Source organism: Clytia hemisphaerica, unplaced genomic scaffold (genome assembly GCF_902728285.1).
Source record: "Clytia hemisphaerica strain Z4C2 unplaced genomic scaffold, Clytia hemisphaerica genome assembly, whole genome shotgun sequence".
NCBI classification, from domain to species: domain Eukaryota; kingdom Metazoa; phylum Cnidaria; class Hydrozoa; order Leptothecata; family Clytiidae; genus Clytia; species Clytia hemisphaerica.
In genome coordinates, this window is record NW_027103255.1 from 240848 (window position 1) to 267665 (window position 26818).

Genomic DNA, 26818 nt, shown 5'->3' on the forward strand with positions numbered 1-26818 from the left:
TCAATGAGGTGAATTTTCTGGTCTGTAAAATTTATCAAATTTTGCGATTTTCATAATGAAGAGTATTGAGCTCAAATTTAAACGTATAAACAAGTTCAGAATATTGTGTAATTGATTTATTGTGAAAATATAACCTTTTAACTGAAGTTTAGGGCAAACTCTTTTGTTAAAACTGTCAAAAACCGCGAGTAAATGACCACTGAAGTAAGGTCCCAAAATTGCTGTTTATCAAAAAAAGCAACGACTCGGCCGAGAGTTAAGGGTCAAAAACAACTGTTTAGGGTGGCCTGCACATAGGGGCACCTGATCTAGGGTCGGGGCTAATTTTATGGCTTAAATATTTTCTTCAGGAAGTTATTTTGTCAAAGAAATCTTCGAAGTCCAGACTTTGATCTCCTGTTATTCGAGATAGGGACCATGAAAAAATAGCCCGACCCACGGTTCGGTCCGCAATTTATCTGGCTTTCAAGAAAATCTAAAATGGCTTTTTGATAGCCAATACAATCGCTGCATTTGCAGGTTTAGTGGGCCCCATTACTCTGCTAAAGAAAATTCATTGGATTCGAGAAAACATCAAAATTACAGACCAGACAAAAAATTACGCAATGCCCTCTACAAGCCATTGTGATTGGCTGATCGGGAAAAAGACGTGAGATCTGATTGGCGTAGAAAAAAGTGAATTTTTTTTAAGAAGGAGGCGGGGAAGAAAAAGAGGCGAAATGTCTCAAAATGAACTTCAAAAATCAAGAAACTTGCAAAAATTGAAAGGAAAGAAATGAATTTTATTCTTCTTGTGAAATATTTTATAGCTCATTCATAGGACGGGGATGTATCTAAACTAGAAGGACTAGACATCAGATTTAGAAAAACGAGACAAGGTGACTTTTTGATACACAATGCACAATATATTTTAAACTTTCTGTAGCTCAGACATAAAAAATCCAGAAAAAAATGACTCCAAAACCATCTGAAATCCATTTTTTCTACATCCTGAAGAAAAAGAAAGAATATAAATAAATCTAATATAAATCAAGATTTGTGTCATCAATCCATAACCTTAGAGATAAAACTTTCAGTGAGACAGGGATGGTTAGCATAAAATACCCATCTTTTACTTCCATTATCTTTATAAAGACCATAATAGCATAACATAGCATTTTAATCTACATTCTGCCAGAACAGGGATATTAGAAAATGAAAGAGCTTTAGCTCTTATGTAGGGAAATTAAATATCTAAAGTGAGGAGGTTTGAAGGAGTGAAAGGGGTTTAGCATTTGCCAAATAATAATGAGCTGAGTCAGGCTGGATTCTCCATGAATTTCGACCAATTTTGAGGTGGTACCACAACTCCTTCTTCAGTTGACAGTGAGAGAATTCTCTTGCTCTTGTCATCTGCGACTTGAATAATATCAAGAATCCACAATTAATAAAAGTTAACTAACCTTTGTTTTATTGCAGTTGAGCTCCAGCACGCATTTCAAATTCAAAAACATCTCAAAACTGAAGAAAGCTCGGTTTTTTCTTCTTCCCATCTTCTTCGTTCTTAAATTGCACTAACATCATCATCATTGACAACACCAAAAAAATCTAAAGCTTTTTGGAGAATAAAATAAAGAATTGTAAACAACAAAGAAGTGAATAAAAATGAAAACTGAAGCTATAACTCTGGGCAAAAATAATGCCCTTCCAATAAACTTGTGCATCCAAAATACAGTTAAAATTACTAAGAAGTGTTTCCTGATTATAAATCATAATTCTTTCAAAGAAAATACATTTGACTCTGTTAAATGAAAATAATACCGGTATGCAACATTTAGAAAAAGAAAATATCAGAGTCCTTCCCCTCTCAGAAAAAAAGATTTCAATGATTTCGAAAGATCGAGTGACAAACAACATTTTCCAGACTGTCCAGATTGAACGTACTTACTAAAATAAATTGTTTCAAAACATTTGAAAACATTTGCGCGCTCGTGTGAACACTCAAAAACATTCGATTTTCAAAGCGCTGTTTAGATTTGAAAATTCGAATGTATTCTCGGCGTAAAGCTCTGTTTAGACTTAAACACGGAAAAAACTACAGACTCGCAAAATTCACCTCATTGATTTCCTCGAGTTACAAAAGTTACCTCTATTTGCTGTTAAAGGCCATTTTATTTCACAGTAAAAAGTATTAACAGTGGCCTTATGCTTACCAATGAAAATAATCGCGAACTTCCAAGAAGTCCAAGAAAGCATCCAGGGCAAGGAGTCTGGAACCTATTGTTGTGGCCTGGTTGTGTTCCCTTGTTCGACTTTCTGGGGTATCTGTAGGATTGTTCTTAATTTCTTTCAACAAGTTGAGAAAGTACCGGTCCTCAATTTCGTGCCTTAATTTCAACTTGTTGGGCTCCAAACGCATTGTTGGGTCAACACAATTCCAAATATATATCACCCTGTTCCTTTTCTGTGCGGCGTCTTCAGGCGTTTTACCTTGCGTGATGAGATACCGAGTAAAGTCCTTAAACAGGTCCTCGGTGTTGTGGTAGGTAAACCGAAAGTCTTCCAAAATTGCTTTGTTCGTTCCTTTCGGCAACTTACTTGCCAGCATGGTTGGCTTGCTTATAGTTTGGAGGGATAACTGTAAAGAAAGAAAATATGTTAACGCTATATGTGAGACAGTTTAAAAAATAAGCAAGCATACGAGATGTTTTCCTTGAGTTAGGATTAAATTAAGGATTCAAGACATTAGTCTTTACCATTCGATTCTATCCTCTCATATGAAAATCAGAGAATTCAGCGTGGACCATTTTACTTATAACTGGTATATGGTTTTTTCAAAGGAAATGTTAACAACAAATATGAATGCACCTCTTTATCTGAGTCGTTGAAAAGATCTCCAGCCGAATCATACTCGTCAATTGTTGGGCCCAAGTCAGCCGTGATGAAGGTAACATAGGAGTGATCAGTATTTTTCTCTACAAATCTTTTGACTTCATCGTTACCTTTGATGTCTTTATGTTGGTCTTTTATGTGCTTGGACATTTTATTTACACAAATTCCATGAATTTTACAAACACGTGGTTTGCTTTGCCCAGAATGGGAACTAAGAGAAAGCCACCTAAAAATAATGAAATATAATAGTAACAAGAGCCGCAAAGATGCGGATAAATATTTCCTTCGCAATGCCGAAAACGTCTAAAAGAAAATTGAATGCTAGGTATTTATTAGAAAATACATGAAAGTACATAATGTAAGATTTATAGGCGTGAAAAGTGCCGGTTTTATGTAGTAGGTTTAAAATTGTATTTTTTGCTTGTTTTTCATTATTTTCAAGCTCTACCCAGAGTTATACCAAATTATGTTACAGACTTTTACACGATGGATTGAAAGTGATAAGATAAGACATGATGGAGATATAGTTCTTGTGTAGATGGTTTAAATTTAGATCTATGTTGTTTTCGTTTAATAAACATATTTTTTTCTGACAATGGAAATCAATAAAATCCCGGGGGCTACTTGCGGGGATAAGGGTAGGTTTTTTCATTTAGAGTGGCAAAATTGTAAAAAAAGTCTCTCTAAGGGTTGGAAATTTTTTAAAAAATCGAAGAAAATTTTTTAAAAAACAAAAAAGGGTACGTTTTTGGAGGTCCCATTCACACATACCCTTCATCTGCCAACCCTAGTAGCCCCCGGAATAAAAAATATGATGAAACATTGGTGTGTAGATATAAATGGGGGAAGTAGGATAGGTTTGTTAAAACGGTTTTTAATACATGTCCTCCTTCATGCTCGAAAAAAGAAGAGCTCACGAGATAATCACGTAATCTAAAAATAATGAAAATAAATATACAAAGAATAAAAAGATAAAAGATAATTATGCAAAATATGCTAATTATGCGAAAATTATGTAATACATTTTACCAGCTTACTTTTTGTTTCTGCATACATGTGCTATCTCGTTTTTTATAAGAAAACTCGTGAAGCAGAGATGTACGAACTTTTCACAAAAAATTTATAGATTTTACAAGTTTGCTTGCCCTGAAACTGGGAAAATAACTGAAAATTTTATTTTTAATCAATCAATTTATTTATTTAATTTAACGATTTTGTTCAGCACCAAAATATCAAACTCTTAAGGTAATTATCCCTTGTTGGATTATTTCAAAATTAAATCTATTTGTAAGCTAATTTTTGAAAATCTTAAGCAATTTCAGATCTGAGCAAGTAGGTTGCTTATAAAAAATGTGTAGCACGCTTGTTGCTTATTATTTCACTGATGACGCTGAAAAGTTAGAATTAAATCTCTTTTTTTTAGAAAAATCCTTCATTACGAATTGCTTTTTAAAGCCAAATTTCAAGGTTCTTACAAATTCACAAATTCACAGAACGGCTACTCGAAATGTTTACATTATTTCATCATTTCATGACGTCAATCAGCTTTATTATGCTCTTCTATTCTCAAAAAAATTTCTACACAAGAAGGCCTAATTTTTCATTAAACAAAAGGACTATTAACGACTACGCCCATGATTTCCAAAATAGATCTTTTGACGTCAAATGTATCTTGATCTTTAGTTTATGCAGGTGTTGGCATTTTGGATTTGAGACTTTGAGAATTTTCCGTATGTTTTCTTTTGTCTGGACTCAATTTACTGCTGCAAAAGTTAGCCGGGGGTCATCACTAATGAAAGTAGCTAATATATCGTAAAAGAAAGCATTTATTTGAAACTTGTTCAATGCCCCCTTCCTTCTTACAAAAGAGATTTCACTGATTGGTTGATTTTCTAAAAGTCAAATAAGTTGTCTGGGGGTTAAAAACTAAATTCACGATTGGTCAATTTTGTTTTATGTATTGTTTTTCTAAAAAGTTAAAAAGGGTAAGAAACTAAGTTTACCCCCTTGTTAACATAATATATATAATTTGAATTCCGCGCATGTGTGACACATTTACCTCTAATTCTTGACCAGATCAGACCTCTATCATGGCTGAAAACAGAAAACGCGAAGGTAAATGTCTTTTTATTTTTGTTTTGTAATACAGTTAAGTGATTGGAAATTATTGATTTTAATTTTAAAGCTGACGTCTATGTTTTTAACATAAATCATGAGAAAAAAGTTGTTTAATTAAAAAATTTTTCTTTATTTTAGGACTTGATTCCTTCATTCAAGATGTCTCGCCAATAAAGAAAGCCAGAAGGTCTGAAACAAGGTACTTCAATTTTAGAGCACAGAGTGGAGAAGCTAAAGTACAAGATGGTGTTTCTTACAACCTCAACCTCACCCAACCTTGGAACAAGCTGCAGTTTCTAAATCTCCTGAAAACTGAGAAACTACAAAGAAAAGCAAAACTACCGGGATCAATCAAAGAAGGACATTGAACTTGGCCGTTTAAGCACTGTGACTGCTATTCCTGAAACATCATTCAAGTTCAAAGTACACGAAGGTAACCACCCTGATCCAAAAACACTGGCTGAAATATCAAATGATGGTTGGGATTTGCAAATTGTTACCGTCATTGTTTACATATCAATTGAGGACTGTTACGAAAGTGAGTTGTTCGAATCCAAACGAAAAGAGGTTTACATAAACGACGAAACAGAATGTATGTCATTGATCTTATGGGAGACATCGATCCAAAACGTCCCAAAGAGTGGTGTGTACAAGTGTAGAAGTCTTACCGTGAAACAGCATTTCCTCGAATCTGGACCCACGCTTTGTTTAACGACCAGAACGGAAACAAAGATCGAGCCTTACATCAGTAAGATTCAAATCAAGAAGAGGACACCGTCGTTTGTCTTATTTGAGAAGCTGAAGTTCCCAATCATCTCTTGCAAGGAGAATTCTTCCAGCATTCAATGTAAGTGTGGTAAATTTGTCCAAGCTTCTAAAAGTGATTATTTCAAGTGTCATCATTGTGGACATACATGTTTATACTCGCAATTACCGGCTACTTCTAGCTACCATCTCTTCTTCGAAGGGGATAAACAGGTCACCATTTTTCAAAAACAAATTGTGTTGTTCAAGTCCATCAAAAGTATTAATGACAAAGATTGCTGTTTTGAGTCCGAAATTTTGAAAGAAAAGGAACTCAGAGTTGTTATTAATAGAAACAACATCGTTGTAACATTTATTTGAGACATATATTATTTTTTATTTAAGTCTTTAGTTTAACCTTATCTTCTGTTTCTTAGTCAAATAAACTAGAAATAAGGTTAGCTAGCTGGTCTAGTTAATCTGAAATTACTTGTCTTTGACATCAACGTCTTGAAATATCAGATCAAAACTTTTTGGTTAACTTTTACTTATCACTTGCAGGCCTCTTGTACCGCACTCTAGGATTTATTTTTCACTTTTTATGGAAAAATTTAAAATAGCGAATGCTAGTTTACTTTTGTATAAACCTTTTTGTGTAGGAAAAGATGAAGCTGAATAACTAATCAACAGAAGCCATATCATTGTAACGTTTATATAGAAAAAGTATATATTATTTCAAAGATTCTTGTAACATATGAAGTATTCATGTTAACAAAAGACCCATCTTCTGTCATTATAAGTGTTTCTTCTTTCATTCAAGGTTATTTTTTCATGTATACTTTGTATATAAGCATCTGGCTGAAATTTGAAAAATCTTAAGTTGGCGCCGAAATGTCTCCAGGCTGAAAAAGCCAAAAACTTATTTTTGAAATTATTACTTAAAAAGAATTTGCAGAGTAAAGTATTTAAATTCTGAAAATGGATCAAGCCCTTGATTTTTCCTATTTTCAGGTCTACCTTCGATCTTTGCTAGTATAGATAGAATATTTTTGATTAAATTTTTTGTTTCTCTGAAATTGCATATTTAAGCCATCAATGATAAGTAATAAAATTAATTTATCGAGATTGGTTTAAAATTTGAACATATATAGGTCTAGGCTTAGGTAAACTTAATCGAAAACGAATTTTGAGATATTCATGACATCAAAATTTTTACCAGAAAATGTCGATTTCTTACGAAATATCAATAGTCGCATCTTCTAAAAATACAGCTGACGCTCTCTAATTCGACATTCCATTATTCGATTGGCTCTCGTTTTGATCAAATTTCAATCCCCGTTAAATTTCCTTAAGAAACTCATAAACGTTGCTCTAATAATCGACATTCTATAATGCGATAAGCTCCCGTAAGATCACACGAAGACTTTTAATTGCTCGGGGACTTTCAAGAATTTTCACCCTATGACTCTTTTCAGCCGAAAATCAACAAAACTGCTGATTGCTGACGGGATATCAAAAGTCGCGTCTATTTTTACTTTTTGTTTCATTGCCTAAAGCCAAAGAATTCTAATCTGGTATAGCATTGAACTTTGAAAACAGAAATATGAAAAGATGTTTTTCCATCGGCTAACTAACCGATTTTCTGTAGCAAAAAGTGGAATACCTTAACCTTAAGTGGATAAATTTTTGCGTGGATTTAATTTCGCGATTGGCCTAAATACGATTATTGGCGGGGATTTAATTTGGCGATAGATCAATTTCGTCAAATTTGGCGAATTGCCGAGTTTGGAAATTTTGACGAGGATTTAATTTGGCGAATTTTGGCAAAATTTAATCCCCGCTAAAATTTATCCACTTAAGGTATACCCTCGAATGCTGAATCATTTCCTACAAACTCAGATTCTTTATTTGGTGAAAGATCTATTTATACAATAGATAATAATTTACATCAATAATAATTGATGTCCTTAAAAGATTTCAAAGTGTTTAAATCTCAGACAACATCAAGCAACAAGTCCCTAAGAATTTCAAAATTCCATTTATGTTATTGCCAGTATTTACAGGATTATTCATAAGATGACTGTAGGTTCAAAACTACGGATCACGGAATATATCCAAGCTGAACCCGACTGAGAACAACAATGCAGTAATCAAATTGGCTAGAACTTTAATTTTCGTTAGGTGGACTTTAAATGGATTTTAGTATTATACTAGCGGTCACCCGGCGTCCCACCGCCAAGTAGAGTGTTGTTGAACACATCAAAAGACTTGATTATATAATTATTATTTTATGCGCTGATTTCCAGAAATATTATAAAGCCAAAAAGGGCAAATATTTAAAATGAAAGAATGACAAAAAGGAGAATATTTCACAGTAAAAAGAAAACCAAAGAAAATTTTATATATTTTCAAAATGAGATGAAATATTTTGCATTATACTTTCATATATAAAATATTGTAAAAAATGTAAAAATTTAAAGTAACTTTTTGAGTTTTTTGAAATATGTATATACATGCTAAAAAGTAAAAATCTTTCAAAACAGGGACACAATTTCATATTTTCCGACAGAATGGAAAAAAAAATCTCATTTTTATATACTGGGAAACATTTCATAATCTGAAAGAATGTCTATAGGAAAAAACTCCCCTAACAGAAGCCATTTTATGATTTCAAAAAGCATGCTGCAAGAGGAAAAAATGTCACATACTTGGAAACAATCAAAATTTTCAAAAAAATGTCAGAAAATAATTTTTAATTGTCATGCCAGGAAATCACTTGAGTTTCTTCATTTTTTAAATGCATGTGGAAGAAAATGTCAAGTTCACGACAAAAGTTTTCCACGTTTTGAATGCACGTGTAAGAGAATCTCCAAATTTATCACAAAAGTTTCCACGTTTTAAATGTACATACAACTGCTTTAACTTGGGACGATTGGTCGAAACATGGGACTGTTTGATATCTGGTCTGTATTTTCACTAACTTGTTAAATCTCTTTGACAACAAATATGTTTTGATAACTCCCCACCAAGTTTATCAATCATACTTCCTTTCATAACATGTCACGTGATAACTTTCACTGATAGCGACAATTGGAGAATTAGAGAACACCTGCTGCCTAACCTCCTATCGCCCGATGGGATTAACAAATAACGCGTGTGTAACTTGCTGCCCGAGTGACGTCAAACGCTCCATCCTTTTGCCATTTTTTTAATACGCCGTTCATTAACTCAAATCAAATGACTTTGGAGGTTCGGTGAAATGGTGGCCAAATTGCCGTCCCATGTTTTGTCAGATAGTCCCAAGTCGGAGCAGTCGACGGTAAGAAAATCTCCAAATTCACGACAAAAGTTTCCACGTTTAAAACACACGTTGCAAAAGATGTCTAAATTCACAACTAAAGTTTTCCACGTTTTAAAATGCACGCGGGGAAGAAAATCTCCAAGTTCAAGAAAAATTTTAATTGTACAAGTGATTTGATTTCAAATTAATTACATCCATATTCAATGCAATAAACCTTTTAAGAAGTATAACATAACATTCTTCATATTGGGGCCATGGTGTTCCGAATCCGGTTATCAGCTTTAAAATTTGAAATTTATAACCGCAACGTGTTTTCACTAACTGTCACTAACCCCAGCAGTTAATTCATTGTTGTAGATAAAAAAACCAAGGGAAATTTAATCATTAACCAGTCAATTTTGCTCCACGTTTAAATTTTTAGCTAAAATCAGTTCATCAACCATTCACATTGTTGCATTGTCGGCTTGCATTCGTTGGGTGCAAACTTTTTTCATATTGCAAGTATGTAATTTTTCAGGTATAACATGATCAGATTTATTCACAGTCACTTGCCTTCGATTTATGTAAATATACAAACAAAATTGAAGTTAGTTTGTTGTGAAAGTTGATAAAATGTCCTGTTTTTCCAAGACCAAGAGATTGTATTATCATCTCTCATTCCAGCTCATTTCAAACCAACAGAATGTAAACGAAACATCAAATCCAGAAAGTAATATTAAAGGGGAACTCAACAAATTTTGGATTTTTTTGTTTCTATCCTGAAATGGTTTGTTTCAACAATAAATTTCAAAATTTCAAGGTTGCAACTCTCCTTTCACTCTAAAAATTTGTTTAATGAGCTTTTAAAAAGAGGCTCCCCTCTACTAAAATGAAATTGTTTATCAAATAAAAAAGACGCACTTTCAGCTGTTTTATGACGTAGCTGCATTCAGAAAGAGGAAGATGCTTATCTTCTCAGGCTAAAAATCAGTGAAGACAGGCCCTTCAGTAGAGGGTTTGTGACTAAATTTTTGTGTTTCATGTTGAATTTTTTATTGTTATTCAGCTAAATCACCCACAATTTACCAGGAATACTTTTCTATGTATTTATTTCTTATTTAAAACAGAACTCTGAAAACATACTGTAGTCATAACTGAATTTGTTCTGTTTTCTGAATACTTTGACGTCATAATCAAAAGAGAAGTCGATCTTTTTTAAAAAGAAAGGGGGTGATTTTTTGAACATATTTTTAACTGAAGTTAAGAGAGATTTTTCATGATTTTTATTTGAGAGATCGAACTTATATACTTTCTTTCTCATTTTTATACTTAATATTACCAAAAATCAGGAAAAAAATAAAAATGAAAAATTTGTTGAGTTCCCCTTTAAGAAAAGTTCACTATCGACCATTCCTTGTGACAATCGTACAAAAATCATAATCCAATTCAACTCATCAAAAAGCATATAAACCAAAGCAAAGAAAAGTAGCGAAAGAGCAAAAGTTGTTGTCTATTTTCTGTCATCTTTGTTTTGACAGTTAGAAACAAAAAGCAGTATGGTCCGATCAACAATACGCTTCTGAAACGGCCGACGTTGCCCGATCGACAAGGAGAATAGAGCGCTGAACGGATATTTACCACAGACGTTTCTCGAAGAAATGACGTCTTTCGCCTCGAAAAAAAGAACATCCTACTGTTTTTACCGACGGAGCTTGATTTAAATAGAGACTCATGTACAAACTCACGAAATTGACCAAAACCGGCGTTAGACTTGAAGGAGAAGAAGGAGAAGGAGAAAGATTACCGTTTTAACAAATATTTCCTTCTCAAAGGAAATATTTAAATACTAGAAAATAGTTTTGAGGACACCTTGTTAAAATAGTCCACCTACTGTAGGTTTCGTTTACACAGTGGTCATTAACGTGATATTTTAGGGTTATTTCTATAAAGCTAAAGTAGGTATAATTCAGAGACACCCTAATAATTCCCACTACTAGGTTTCGTTTCCTCAGTGGTCATTAATGTGATATTTTAGGGTTATCTCTATTTTCTGACACTGACGATGAGTTAAAATAATAATATTACACCTACCATTAAAAAAAGATAACTTAATTGATTCTGTATCAAAAACATACTTGAACATGACTGTCCTTGTGGATTCTTCCCGGGAAGCCTCCTTCTTACTCCACAACGCGAAATCACAGTGTTTTACAGTGGCTAAATGAGTACGTAAGTCACCGACAATCGATTTACAGTCTTGGTAAGGGCATTTGTATTGCCACTTGTTATTAGCTGTTAACAGGTAAATAAAAGTTGTTAGCAAAATAAATCGAATTTTCTTAATGATACTACGCTTAAATACACTAAGATGCATTTCATTAAAAAAGACTGACTGAATATCTAGATTTGTCGAGTTGGATATTTTAAAAATCATAAGACAATATTAATATTTTCGAATTTAGATAGAAATAGATGTTAGCACTTACGAATGGAGACCACGGCATCCTTCACGTGAAAATATTCCACCAGCTTATCTAAAGAATCAAATAGAGAACTTGCTGAATTTTGATATGATACGAATTCTAAATGTTACAACTCAATTTTCAATGCATGACTGTTTTCAAGCTGTGCAGATTTTCACTCAAACGAATGAAGAACGACAATAAATTTTTATTCATATTAACGACTGTGCGTTTTAGTGGGAAAATTTAGGGGACATTTTGAGCAATGAAATTTTCCAAATTACCAATTACCTTCTTTAGTTTTTGGTTCACGAGATTTTCGTTTACTGGAAGATTTATCTAGATGAAAATAAGAAAGTTTTGTGAGAGAATGCTAAGACATGAACAAAATTTGCTTTACTCTTACATACAAAAAATTTTAAACCAATAAATTTGTCTAGCTGTAGGATGTATAGCGGGATTCAATCAGTAAGGCAACCGATAGTTTATAAATTTTGACTAAGTAACTCTAGCCTTTTCTTACCTATAAATAACTCATCGGTGTCTTCTGGTTCATCTTCAGAATATGATTCCTCTTCAGTACGAAAACTGTTCGTTTGAAACTTTTCAAGATTTCCTCTTTCTGCATCTGGTGGAAGAAATTAATCACAACACTTAATACACCACACTAGAGGCCATGAACGGAATGGCAGTTAGTCCCTGGAGTGTCAAAAAAATGACAAAGCAGAATGAAGTTGAGCCACAGTGTCAGTACTCGTCTGTAAAACATGAAGGTTAGGAGTCTATTTTGAAATCTCTTAAAAGGTAATTTTTTTTTCAATGATACCTTTTTCTAATCGTTTTAAAGAGAAAAATAGATACCATGTCTTCTTGTTTGAAGGAAAGCCTGTAAGCGCTCACGCAATTTCGTTGCCATATAGCGCACATCTTTATGAATTGTGTGTTCTACTGATCTATAATAGAGAAAGGTTTACTTTTGATAGATAAAGATTTCCAACAGACATTAATAAGATCAGTGTTAATAATATTTTTGAAAATTAGATCAAAACAATGTTTCCTAGAAAGTTGAACGGATTTTGCTTGCATAGTAAAATGTGAAATATCCAGATATGACATTGGGTCTTAAGAATACCTTTTTAAGGTGAATAGGTAATGTTTTAACATGTTTTGATTATTTAAACATCCTGAAATCCATCTTTAACATTTCAAAGTCTTCAAATACAAGAACCTGTTCTTCCTTGTTGTCGTTCTGAAAGTAAATTCAATTAAAAAATATATCACACTTTACAAAACAGTAGTTTCCGGGTTGAGACCTGTTTATGTCGCTATTTCCTTTGGTTCAGACTGTTTACAAAAGTATTATGCAAACAATAATGGGATAAATAAGCTGAATTACACAGTGGAAAATACATTTTACCTGGTTGAAGTTTATAACAAATTCTGATGAATAAATAAAATACTACATATATAAGTTTGAAATCGACGGCAATTAATGAGCAAAAAAATCAGTTAGAAAATTTACCTTCAATTTCAAAAGCTTCATGGCCAGGCGATCGATTGCTTTTGCCCCTCTTTCGATTGTTTTGGATTCAATTTTTCTCTTCATTTCTTAAATAAAATGGATATTTTTAATATTTCTCAAACCGCTAGAAAGACCTGTAAAATTGGATAGCTTAACTAACTAGTAAAAATAACGATTTCTTGTAAGTGACCAGAAATAACATATAAATAAAGCTAAATAAAAACTTGTTCAATAAGTAAAATCTAACCCTTTGAGTAATCTTCTTTTGGCTTAGATGTTTTTTACAAGAAACAAGAATATATTTACCAGTACATCGTTTTAAACTGGTGTAATAAGGCTAACTATATAATACAAATTTACAGAGTTAAAAATGTTTGGGTCAAATATTTACAGTTAAAAAAAACTAGAATAAAAATATAGTATACATACTAAGGATATTTCCTAAGCGCCAAAAATAGGGAAGTAAATGAAAATAAAAATATATTTAGATTTTGATATTTGTTGTTAAGAGGCTTGTTGATATATCCTCGTTAATGTTCAGGTCTTTCTTACAGAAGACTGATCTGCTACCACGTAGACAGATACCTACAGCTTTGCAAAGCCCAATGGATAGCTTTTGCCTCATCCAGGTGATTACTTCACTGTATGGCTTGTCCTGTTTGCTTGCCATCATTTCGGCCAAACGCGAGATAAATTTTGTACATTCACGTCCCATGCCGCCAGTCGCAGAGAAGACCAAAGGTGTGAACGATCCATGTTCAATCTCTAACACACGTTGGTTGTATGCTCTCTTCTTTTCCCGTTCGTTTGAATCAAAACACTTCTTGAGGTCCTGGGAGACATGTCGTTTTGCAAGTGGGTTAAAAACCTTTATGTCGAAGAATGCAGACTGACCTGTCTGCCAGAAACCTCTGGCGTGGATGTCCAAGCGTGCTTCGTCCCCAGTGATTGCACTGACTTCATGTAGATCTTCACCAGTCAGGGGATGGAGGGCGGGTTCGATTACTACATCTTTACAGATGGTTTTAAGCATCAATGCAATGGTGTTTCGAAGTTCATTGTGTCGTAATGACACAAATCCCCCCTTTTTCCGCAAGGAAAGTTTCCTTCACAACAATCCACGTTTTTCCAGCATTTGGAAAATAGCCATAGCTAGGTCCCAGCTGGCAAAGTTTGTCCCACCAGCGACGGAGACCTCTGAGTGTGCCTGCTGCTGTTATGTCATCAGCATAGGCAGCACTCTTGGTTGTGAGATTTTCTTGGTTAGAGAACTCAACGAGTGTAAGAAGTAGTGGTATGGTGGCTATTGCATAGGTTGCCATGGCTACTGGGTCACCTTGGGTTGTGCCTTCCCTAGATTTTAATTCTCCTCCACCGGCGATGAATAAACGAGAGTCAGTTGAATAGCAGTTGTTCACAAACGTTGCTATCACCGGACAAATAATCTTTATGTTGTGGAGGAAGAGTTTTCGGTTGACCGAGTTAAAGGCGTTAGTAGCATCTACTAGCAGCACTGCCTCTGTAGATTCTTCATGGTCAAAAATCTGTTTCATAGCATGGACTAGTGCTTCACAACCTGCTTCGTGACCCGCACAGACTTGAAGAGAACCTACTGAAGACATAATTTCATCTTTAGTTGTAGCTGTAATTGTTTTCCCAATAATTCTGCGAAGTACCTCTCCTATTCCAATGGGACGCAGTCCTGGATTTTTGTCGAGGGGAATCAGTCGGCATGCTAAAAAGGCCTCCAAGCTGTTTGGGTCATGATCAGTAATGCATAGCTTTTTACACATGTCAGCAAGTGCTGTACAGAGATCATCACTACTCTTACCAAAACTTTTCGAAGTGAGTATCCTTCGCCACCCAAATGCATCTAGACCGGATGGCCCTGACCCTCCCTTTGTCTTGGCTGCAGCTGTTCTTATTGAAGCTGCATTTATGGACTCAAACCTTACATGATGTACTTTAGTAAGTTGGTCTGCAAATAATAAGTTAGGGTCAGGGTCTTTGGGTGGTGGATGTTTTTCTCTCAGAAGATTTAGGGTTTTCGAGTCAAGCGGAAGTATGCCATTTTGCATGTTGTCCGAAAGTAATTTCAGAGCTGAGTTGATCTCACCTTTTTTGATCAAATTACGAAATGATTTGGAAAGCTCAGCAATGGTTTTTTGCCCCCAAGAAATTTAAGTTGACTTTGAATAGTTTCACCTTCATGTACAAGCTCCTCAATGTTGCCATTTTTCCATAGCAATAAGCGCCGCTCTAAGGCCAATAGATGGTCTTTAGCTTTAGAGGTTTTAGATGGCTTTTGAAGGAGTAAGCATGGCATGACCATAAGAGCTTTGAGTGAGATCAACTTTAGGGGAGAACGTTGTTCCATTCCCCCACAAGCCTTGTCATCTCATCTATAAATTCTTTTCCTGCCTTTCCGGAGGGAAGCAGAAAAATATTTTTTTTCCAATGCACAATTTTTTCATATGCTTTGTTCAAGTTTTTTTCAAAAGTATCAGACTCATGGTTTCCCCATGTATATTTTGATGAGATTATGCCATTTGAAGTATTATCTGTTTGCCCTTGTGGTGTGACAATATCTTCTGCTGGAAGGCTAGATGCTGGCATAATGTTTTCCTGAGCTTGACTCTGAACACTACGAGAAACCTCATTTTGTGATTGTGGTATTCTTTTTTTGCACTTTGGAAGGTGTTCTAAATAGTATCGCTCAATCTTGTATTTTTTGTTGCAGTCCTTACAAGAAAATTTGTATCCACTTACATTTTGACTCATGGTTTCTCGATTCTTGTGTTTTCTGATTGTATACAAAGAGCTCGTGTTTTTTTGGTTTGTTCAAGGCCCAATTTCTCCTACCTCTCCCTTGCCAAAAAGAGCTAATTGTAACAGATACCTCTCTTGTGTCTAGAAGTTGATAAATCTTTTGGTTGTATTCACTCTTCTGGTGATATTCCATTGACTTTTTCCAAACCAAGACAAATAATCATAAAAAATTCACTAAGATACGTCCGTCATTTTGTTCGTAATTTTACTTTTTACGCTGCTGGCTTAGATGTTTCAGGGTTAACGTCGTCTTTTTTCTTTTTATTAGGAGGTTCTATATAAAGTCAAGTGAGAGTCATGTTATTGGCTATTCATCACATTAAGTAGATAGAAGTAAGAAAAAGTTGAAAGTAGCTTGTAAAAGAGGATAAGAATCCTTCTAACACGAATCCACTCGCTGATGTCAAAAAATGATATAAAACATTGGATATACAGTTATTCACATTCCTTTAAATTTGCTTCAAAAAAGCAATATAATTAGCTATAAGCAAAAAGCTCGTACCAGAATTTTTGAAAATTGGGAAAAATTGAAGGTCCTCAAATCTTTTGATAACCTATTTTTATGGATAGGTATATCACTCATGGACAAAGGGCAAAAAAAATCAGAGCTTAATCTATTTTCAATTTTTTTTTAATGTTGCGCGGCATACACAAGGGTAGACGCAAGATTTATGAAATACACATTATGGTTATGTAAGGTATAAAACAACATTTAATGTTTTTTTCTTTTCCAGATTAACTTGAAAATGATGGAATAGTCCCACAATAGCTTACCAAAACAAAAAAAGTGAATAAAAATTTTTTTTCATTTTTCAATCCTTATATTGTGAGAATAAGAGTTTAAAAAGGCTTCAAATTTGCTTCAGAGGGAAGAGGGATGCTTGTAGGGTAGAAATTATCACGAGTTTGTTAGTTTCATAATGGATTTCATCCAATACGTCAGTCTTTCAGGTTGCTCATATTTTCCGTCACGCCGTAACGAAAACTATTTTTTAACCCAGATAGTAAAATTTTGAGACTTTAGACCTTTTTCTCACTCTTGGGATGTTTTATAATCTTGATCTAAACTGAAGCATGCTGTTTATGACTTTTCAATGCCTATCTCAGTTTCTGAAGTCTCTCCCACATCTCACTATAAGGCAAAAGTTTGTCGGGTGAAACGTTTTGACGTTTTCGTCATTATTGATATTAAATATATTGATGTTTGTTCTCGTTTAGACTCTAAGAAAAAATTAGCAAAACAGAATAAGATATAGCATTGTAAAAGTAAAATACTATGGAAAGGCCAAAGAAAGAGAACCCAACAAGTAATGCAGAAAGAATAAGAAAGTGGAGATCAAAAGAAGGTAATATGAAAGGAATTTTTGTAATAATAGAAAAATTGACTAACTGGCCTGCAATAGTTTCAACTCTTTAAGCAAATTTCCATTTTATTCAGTTAACAATTTTTGAAAGTCTAAACACATTTCTATTTAGAAAACTCTTTTTTTTATATTAGATTAAATATAAATATAAATATAAACAAAGACCAGTTCTAGAGGCCCACGGCGTGCCTGAACTTTGTATTCGTTGTAATAATAATAATAATAATAACTGATTTCCTAATTTTCTCTAATTTTGAAGGTAATCGGGAAGCAGAAAATTTGAAACAGCGCGAGGCAAGAAAGGCAATTGCAGGAAAGAGAAGTGATGAAGAACGGATAAGGAAAAGGGAACAAGATAGAGTACGGAAAGCTAAATGGAGACTAGATATTTCTAGACAGAAGAAATATGGGCTGAAGGTTAAAGACAGGCATAGAAAAGCAAACAGCAAAGAAGGAGCCAGCATTGAAACTTCGACAGAGCGTGTCAGAGAGCATAGAGCTCTGAAAGTGAAAATGAACTTCGGAAAGAACAGAATTGTGAAGGCTAAAAGGTCAATAATGAGTTCGTTATCTACTCTCTCTCCTCAAAGTAAAGTTAGTGCAATAGTCGATTGCTCAAATACACTAACTCCAGGCTCAAAGATGGCAGTTGCCAATCAAGTGGACACTGAAAAAACTCTTTTTAATTCCCTTTCAAAAAACCGTGACCATGTTTCCAACGCAGCTCGACGAATGTTAATGAGTGATATTGTACAAAAATCTGGCTCAGTAAGATCAGCGAAAAAGTCAAATCGTAGATTGAGTTGGAGATCACTCAAAAGTGCATCCTCAATGGACATTAATGACATCACAAAACATTACAAAACAAAAAAAGTTTACAAAAAAGACTCCAAAAAACACAAGCTTGTTGTTGAATTTTTTAACCAAGACAATATTTCGAGACAACTTCCGTATAAAAATCAAACGCGTAAAATAAAAGATGCCAATGGAAACATTATTCGGGTACCTGTTCGGGTAATGGAGGTAACCCTTGACAAAGCTTATAAGCTGTTTAAGTCAAAAAATCCTAGCTCCAAAATTTGTAAGCGCAGCTTTGAGTCAATGGGGCCCAAATACATAAGACTCCGTCGATACGCTCAGCGACTTCAGTGCTGCTGCACTTATCATACCAATATGGACTATTTGCGCCAGTGTATTAATCTTCTCTTCAGAAAAAACAACAAGCCCAGCCCATTTCCCAATAGTGAGGCTTTAGTTTCAGCTGCCATTTGCAATCCATCATCTACAAAATGTATTTACAGAAGCGAGCTATTTTTTGCTTCGGATTTTAAAACAGTTCAACCACACAGCCCAAGGCAAAATTTGCCGTCACTTTTTTCCTTCTTGCGCTCGCGGCGCTCACAGTGGTGATAGGACCATAATGGTAGCTACGAGCTGCGGATACAAGGGACCCGGATACAATATGCGATACAGGTCTACAAGAAAATGTTTTTATTTAAATTTTAGCTAGTTAAACAGATGATTAATTGGATGATTGACTCCCTGGTATAGATCGAATGTTGTAATATTATTTGATATCACAGTTATAATATTTTTATATTATCCCCATCAGCCCGCAATAGCCTTGGCTTTGTTGTTTTTTAGGCCACAGGTCCATGCAGTCCCAGCCAGGCAGTCAGTCTGACTCAGTCTGTCTTTCTAGACTAGATCCTGATCTGTATGCTATGGATGGAACATGGAGAGTTGCATTGAGGTAGGGTAACATAGGGTAGAAGTATTTTCAAAAGTTTGAAGCAACAAAGATAAAAGGGAAGGTGTTGTGCTTTTGTGGCCAGCCCAGCAGCCCAGCCCAGCCAGCTAGTCAGCCAGCCAGACGACCCTGCCGATGCACCGGACAGGCAAAATGTCCAGTGTTTAATTGGCCGTATATCTCACACCTGACATACACCAGACAAAAATAGGACCCTGCCGACGCACCGGACTTAAAGAACACCGGACACGCGAAAGTCCGGTGTAAAATGAGAATTTTTTTTACCACCGGACAATCTCTACACCAGACTTAAGGAAGTCGGATGTCCGGTGTTTCTTAATTTTTTGTTTCGTAAATGTCAGGCGTCCAAAATTCCCTGTATGTAACACCGGACTGACACCGGACTTATTGCGTCCGTTGTAGCGAAAGGATACTTTTTGCCACTGGACAAATACACCGGACAGTCCGGTGCGTCAGCAGCGTCCTACAAAAATGACCAGTGCAATCAAAGGATACTTTTCGACACACCAGACAACGGCACCGGACTGTCTGGTACATCGGCAGGGTGGTCCAGCCAGTCAGTCAGGTAGGCAGGACAGTGTAGGGTAGGTAGGCAGGTTGATGAATTTGTTCATACATTTAGCTATAGAAGTTGGGTATATACTTGCATGGGCCCCGTCAACAGTTGGGTGATATTTTTTTCCAAAATAATGGCCCCTCACTCAAAATGTCTCGCCAGGGCCCCCATGACTTACTTGTTGAACTTAGAGATATGAGAGAATCATAAATGAATTTTTAAAAAGCATGATGTAATTGTTTGTAATTTTAAAGAATTATTCTCAACTTCAGTTGAGCTAGAATCTGAGAATGTCTGTGTGTCTGTGTGTGTGTGTGTGTGTCTGTCACCAAAACTTTGGGGCAGGCTGGAGACTTCAAAAATGGTTCGATTTGGCTGAAATTTTGCACACTTGATCCTTGGGCAAATCCCTGGGGGTGTTTTTTTCATTTTTTCAAAATTTTAATTTTTGGGGCCTGGGTACGAGTTTTTCGCCAAATCGAGGCTAAAACTTTGGGGCAGGCTGGAGACTTCAAAAATGGTCCGATTTGGCTGAAATTTTGCACACTTGATCCTTTGGCAAATCCCTGGGGGTGTTTTTTTCATTTTTTCAAAATTTTAATTTTTGGGGCCTGGGGACGAATTTTTGGCCAAAACGAGGCTAAAACTTTGGGGCAGGCTGGAGACTTCAAATATGGTCCGATTTGGCTGAAATTTTGCACACTTGATCCTTGGGCAATGCCCTGGGGTTTTTTTTTTCATTTTTTCAAAATTTTAATTTTTGGGGCCTGGGGACGAGTTTTTCGCCAAAGCGAGGCTAAAACTTTGGGGCAGGCTGGAGACTTCAAAAATGGTCCGATTTGGCTGAAATTTTGCACACTTGATCCTTGGGCAAATCCCTGGGGGTGTTTTTTTGATTTTTTCAAAATTTTGATTTTTGGGGCCTGGGGACGAGTTTTTCGCCAAAACGAGGCTAAAACTTTGGGGCAGGCTGGAGACTTCAAAAATGGTCCGATTGGGCTGAAATTTTGCACACTTGATCCTTTGGCAAATCCCTGGGGGTGTTTTTTTTTATTTTTAGAAAATTATCATTTTTGGGGCCTGGGGACGAGTTTTTAGCCTAAACGAGGCTAAAACTCAAAATGCTATAATTTTTCTTCAGCCATTAAGTTTACAATTGGGCCTACTAATGATTTCAAAGATACTGAAGTTGAGCCAGTGCGGTTAGCACGTTCGACAGTATTGTTAAATTGTGAAAACTATCTTGAAATTCACAGGCCACAGTATACACCGTGAAGTTGGGTACAAATTGCATCAGTGTCGAGGTTAACATGCATATAGCCCTCAAATGAATGACCTGTCTGGTCCTTAAAATACAAAGTTAAAAAAGCAAAAATGGTAGAGTAGAGCTGCGAGTGCAGCTGCGTAGTTAATTTGTTTTGACATTTTGCTGCTTTGGTTGGTCAGTCATTTGAGGAATTCATGTTAGCCTCCACTGATGCAAGTTAACCGACTTCACGGTATGGCCCAAAGATGTTCTGGCACTTTTTTGGGTGATCCCCGTTAGATTATTTTGTCTCTTTGTTAATTTTGGGCCCTTACACCGACATTTTGATAATACTTTTTGACACCGGACAACAGAATCGGACCAATCATGGAAACAAATCATGGAACCTAAACATTTTATATATAAAATGACATACCACATTGCTTGGCATATGGCCATCAAGAGAGGAAGGCGTCCAACCCCAGCTGCTGAGAACATCGGACAATAAACTACGTGCAGTAAGTAGTAAGTAAGTACTAAACACCTTCAAGTTGGCAAACACAAATCATGAGATTGAAATGAATCCCCTCAAATTGAAAGACAATTAACATAATTATGAAAAGCCAGTTACCATAAATACTCTAAGCAATATCAAAAATAGATATGGTTTAAAAAAAAATGTGTCAAATACAATTTTTAATGGCAACAAAGAAAAGACGTTTATATTCTTATTTATATTGTTTTCATTATTTATTCTAGGCATAGGTTGATAATTAAAAAAGAATCAGGAATCTTCACAAAAAACATAAACATATAGCAACTTAGCAAAACTGTGTGTTAAATGTATGCAATAGGTTGATTTCGATATATGTTGTCAGGCTTGAGAGTACATTAATTCATTTTCAGCCAGATTAAAGTGTTTTAAATAATTATCAAATTATGGATATTTTTAGTTTCGTCATTTATTTGCAAAATGTTCATTATTTATAGTTAAAATTTCAATTGAGTATTGGTGAAATATAATAGTATATGCAGTGATAATAAATAAGCAGTGAAGTAACAGAAAATGTTTCATAAATTTGAGGCTAGAAGTTTAAACAGGAGTTAAGAATAAGAAATGGAGGAGTATTAAGAATATATACTTCTTAAAATTTGTTGACAGAATAATTCATAAGTGAGCTTGTAAACCAAAATCAAAATTTACTATCCAACTTTACGTAACAGTTTTCGATTTTAGCACTGTATTTAAAAAATGTCTTCCTATTTGTTTTTATAGTAATAATGGATAGTGATCATAAAAAGTTCTTCAAATTTTCCAAGTCCAAGACTTCTAAATCGCCAGCTACTTCAAATGAGGAGGAAAGAAGGTTTTTCACATTCAAAAAGATGAAAAAAGCTAGAGCTTTGAATGAACAAGTCAGTTTTATTTTAGTAAAATTTTAGATTTTTTTTCTTTGAGGCCTGTAAGTTTTTATACAATGTATAGCAATGTGCCCTCCCGGTTATTACCATAATGGCTTTATGGCAACTCCTGAACTTGGGCACAGGATATACGGTTTTTATATAAATTTATTTTAAGATTTGTAGTTCAGTTCAGTATCTTTAATCTGAATTGTATTTTCACTTTAGATGTCATTTGATTCTTCTACTTTGGTCAATGATGATGTCGAACAACCTCAGGTTGAATATTGATATTTTTATATATTGTGTATATAACAGTATATAATTGTTTTGTTTATACCCTGACAAATCAGAGTATTTTGCTATGATATTTATCTTATATTGTTCTTTTATATGATGTTTAAAACTGAATACAAAACTTTTTCTTTAATTTTAGACTGTTGAATGTAGTCAAGATCTGGTGTCTGACCTTGCAATTGAAGCTACCAATATTCCAAGTCCCATACAAGTATATAAATAAACTAAACCCCTTAATTGTGATGTTTGCTATATTTTTGATTTTATGATCAACACTTGAATCTCTCACTTTTTGTTATAATCAATAGGAAATATCAGTCGAAACAGATTTGTATGAAGAAGAGTGTGAATCAGTTCCTCAAATATCTATGGTAAAGAAAATTGACTAAAACCTTTAATTTGTATCAAATAAAACCCTATCTTAGTAGTTAAGAAACACAATAAGTTTAGTTTTTGTAGGATGGAACTCAAAAAGCTCCTTATGAATAATTTATTTTATTCAGAATAGGTTTTTATTTCAAACAATCCAGTTCTCCTTATTTCTTTAATAGGAAGTTACTATAGCTGCAGCATCATCAGAGAACGAGAAGATTTCAACAAGTAGCTTTTCGTCGGTATACTTTTTTCTTATATATCTTACTTTTTCTTTCAAATCGGCTATTTATTTGTAAGGAATTTCTCTGGGTATCTGGTTCGTTGAAAGCTATTTTCTCACCAGCGTTACCTTGTAATTTTCAATTTTGATTTTTTTATAATTTTAGACAACAAAGAAGATCAACCCATGTTCATCCTATGAACTAGAAATCCGGAAAGCAAAAGCTGTGATGACTCTGGATGAGCATTTTTTTACCGTCATTCTGCCAGATTTTGACGAAAAGAAGTACTCTTTAAAGGTTAAATATTTTTCTATTCTTAATCCATTGCTAATCGTTTTTAAATAGCCCAGTAATCTAGGACTTTTAGAGAGCGAGTGTTTTAGGCTACTACTACCTTATGAGTTGGTACACTGAATACTCACTTTCAGTTTTAATTAATTAGGCTCATGTTCTTATTTCATGTTTACCTAGAAAAAGGAATATGTTGTTATTAGACGAAAACTTGTTATACAAGATGAAAAGATGTCATGGCTATATGGCTGTTCATGTGAGCCTTTCAAGCAAATGTATATAGATGGCCTCTCGTTCGACAGTGACATGTCCAAAATGATGAAGGTTTGTTAATTTTTACTTCCAGTAGTTTTTGAATTTCCATTTCAAAAACGGAATTTCCAATCCTGCAAAGTACTTTTTCCTAGTTTCAGAAAAAAAACGAAAGAAGTTTGATTTGAAAACTTATATAAAAATAAAGCAATGCTATAAATCTTATCTTTTCGCTGTTGCGTTGGAAAAGAAATTTAATTGAACTATCATGCTTGATTTGCTTTGTTCGTTTAAAGTAGGTAATGAAGAATTTTTTCCTTTCACCTTTCCAGCGGTGAAGAGTTCAGATCCGTTTTTCTGAGGCACGTGGTGCTTTTCCTTACATTAATTTATGCTCATGTCTATTTTTTAGACTTGTGTATTCATCAAACTGTCGCAAAGATTTTGATCCCTGAACTCGATCAATGGGACGAAGATGAAGACCAATTTGGTATATTTTTTTCATTTTAGGTTTCTCAGCTAAACGCCTACAAGCTAATGGGTTTATACTTACTTAAATACTAATGAGGTCATTTATGCTTTAAAGTGAAGTATTTTAATGGGTCAACAAAATATTAAACGTTGATTGATAACTAACGTACGTATCAAAGTCAGTGAAAATAATAACTTGATTTTCTTTTTGAATTTAGATACATTTGAAAGCCATACTTTGAAATCAAAGAAAGTGAGTGATTTTAGAATGTTTAACTTTAAGAAACGTATCTTTAAGTGCACGTGTCCTAAATGACGAATAGCGAACTCGTTTTCACTTAAGTTTTACCTGTACTCTTACTCTCGTATCTATGAATTTTATTTTAGAGAAGTTTGACACTTTAAATGACTGGGTAGGGATTTTTCCCCTTAGAAATTACAAAAGTATTTTGTTTTCAACAGGAGACTGATATCATCGATATTGCTTTCGCCAACAAAAATACCGTTCTTGTGGTGGTCGAAGGAGATGTTGGAGTTGTTACATTCAATGGGACAAGATTTTATTGTAATATGTGTCGCAATCATCATTGCTCACACACAACTCTTCTTAAGAAAAGAAAACAAGAATCTGAACAGCCTGAATTTCTAGAAGAATATTTCAAAATCAAGCCATCGACTGACCATATCAAAACACGGGAATCAGTATCAAAGAAGCCAATTTTATTCAATGTTCCACAAAACCTCACCTTCACCTTACAATCACCCAATACATATTTGGAGAAGACTGGGGAACTATTTGTTTGTGTCGATGATGATGAAGTATGTGAAAAATGTAATGGAACTTTGGAGTCAAGCGATTTTTCAGACGTCACCCTTTATTGTAAAGGAAACTCCTACATGTGTAAAGGTATTTATTTTAGAGTAGTTTTTTATCTCTATTTATTAGGTATCTCTAGTTACCGAGTCATTAATAATTTTAAAACCACTTTTTTAGTCATGACGAAGAAATGCGTATCGTGCAACACTGTTTTGTATTATGACGGGGGATGTCAATCAATTTTGAATATGGGGAAGTTGCTAGTACACCACAGCCTTCTGAGAGACTACATGTATCATTTTCTTCATAGTAATAGGTAATTAATTTAATCGTGTTTTTGTTTACATTGATTTTGTATTTTGTAGCATTGTCTTCAAAATAGTTTTATTGAGAAAGCAACTTTTGCGAAAGGCAAATTTGGAAAGTCCTCCCTTCTTAATCTGAGTTTATGTTTCTTTTTTTGTTCAAGCTGTACCTTAAACGGATTTTATGAAATTATGGCGAGGGAGCATAAAGATGCAGGAGACACATATTTTTCAAAAAGATTTCAATACAATGATTTACGCTCGTCATGGTATGCCTTTCTGAAACTGCTTTCGATATCATTTGAAGATGGTTCTGAATGTGATAAATGCGGAAAAATCCCTGAAACCATCGTATGTGATGCAACTAGCATGGGCTATCAAAGAAAGTATTTGACAGTTGGTTTATCGGATAGTGGAAAACAATTCGTTCACAGAAGATACTCGTATGTATTTGTTATATTAATTCCACAAATTTGACGAATACCGAGAGAGTGATGAGTAAATCTGCGTGATTTTAATTCTCTGTGAGACGAAATGCGAGTTCGTCATATGATTTGTGGAAGTGATATTATTGCATGATATTTTTGTTGCAATCTAAAAAATTAAGTAACATTTTTTTAAATTTTCTTTAAAAAAAATACCTTTTTAGTTTATTATTATTCTATTCCAGTTCATACTTTTTGTTTCTTTCCTTGTTTAGTAAACACGAAGACAGAATCGCAATCTCAGAGAGACCAATTCGGAAACAAATGAAGAAATGGGTCGAAGGAAAGTTAACCCAGTTTCAATCAAATAAACTTCTCCTACAAATGCGAACTAAATATCGGACAATCTATAATGTCATGAAATGGTCTCTGGATATTTACGTGACGGTGAAAAGTTTTCCTAAAAGTCTTCAAAACGTTCTTTCGTTACTCTTTTCTGTTTCACCAGTATGTTCGTATATCGAACCTTCCGATGAAGTGTGTGACTTGGCATTGAAGATGCTCGAGCCAAATATCAAATCTGACAGCAAGTTGATGGAGAAGATTCAACAACACCTCCCACACTTTCATTCACTGTTGTCGTCATTAAAAATAGAAAACGAACTTCCTGAAGAATTCAAAGGTTTGATCCTTGATTTGACTGATAAATCGAAACAACCGTTCGACGTGGCAGATCAAGTTACCACAGAAAAATGTACCGAAACATCAGACATTTGTAGGTGAGTATGTAATGTAAAATGTTTGTTGTAGGAATAGTCAATGAAAATAAACCATCGATCAAAAACTTTTAAAAGAAATAATTATTTTTTCAATTTTTGAAAAGAATAGGGAATTAATCACTGAAGACGACTATTCTAGTCGGGAAATTATGACGATAACACTGCAACCAAAACAGCCGAAACCCATCAAGTAGAAATTCATTATGTAAATAATGTACTAGTACGTCTCAATTGTCTTTACGTTTAAGCTTTCCCAATCTACCACCCCTACGAAAACGAGATTATTATGCCCAAGACAAGGTCACCAAGAAAGAGAAGGAATGCCGAAAGAATTATAGAGGACACCCTAATCTAACTTCTGGAATCTTCACTATCTATTGCCCACATGGTATTTCTTTTGTTTATTTAACCAACGACCTAA

At 34.5% G+C, this 26818-nt stretch overlaps 1 protein-coding gene across 1 annotated transcript; it reads right to left on the reverse strand.

Moving 5' to 3' along the window:
• Positions 1–14052: 14052 nt before the first annotated feature.
• Positions 14053–15125, reverse strand: LOC136798629 (uncharacterized). The gene has a single exon (XM_067055270.1). The coding sequence runs from the start codon at positions 15073–15075 to the stop codon at positions 14053–14055; it is 1023 nt and encodes a 340-aa protein (XP_066911371.1). The 5' UTR covers positions 15076–15125.
• Between the last annotated feature and the right edge of the window lie 11693 nt (positions 15126–26818).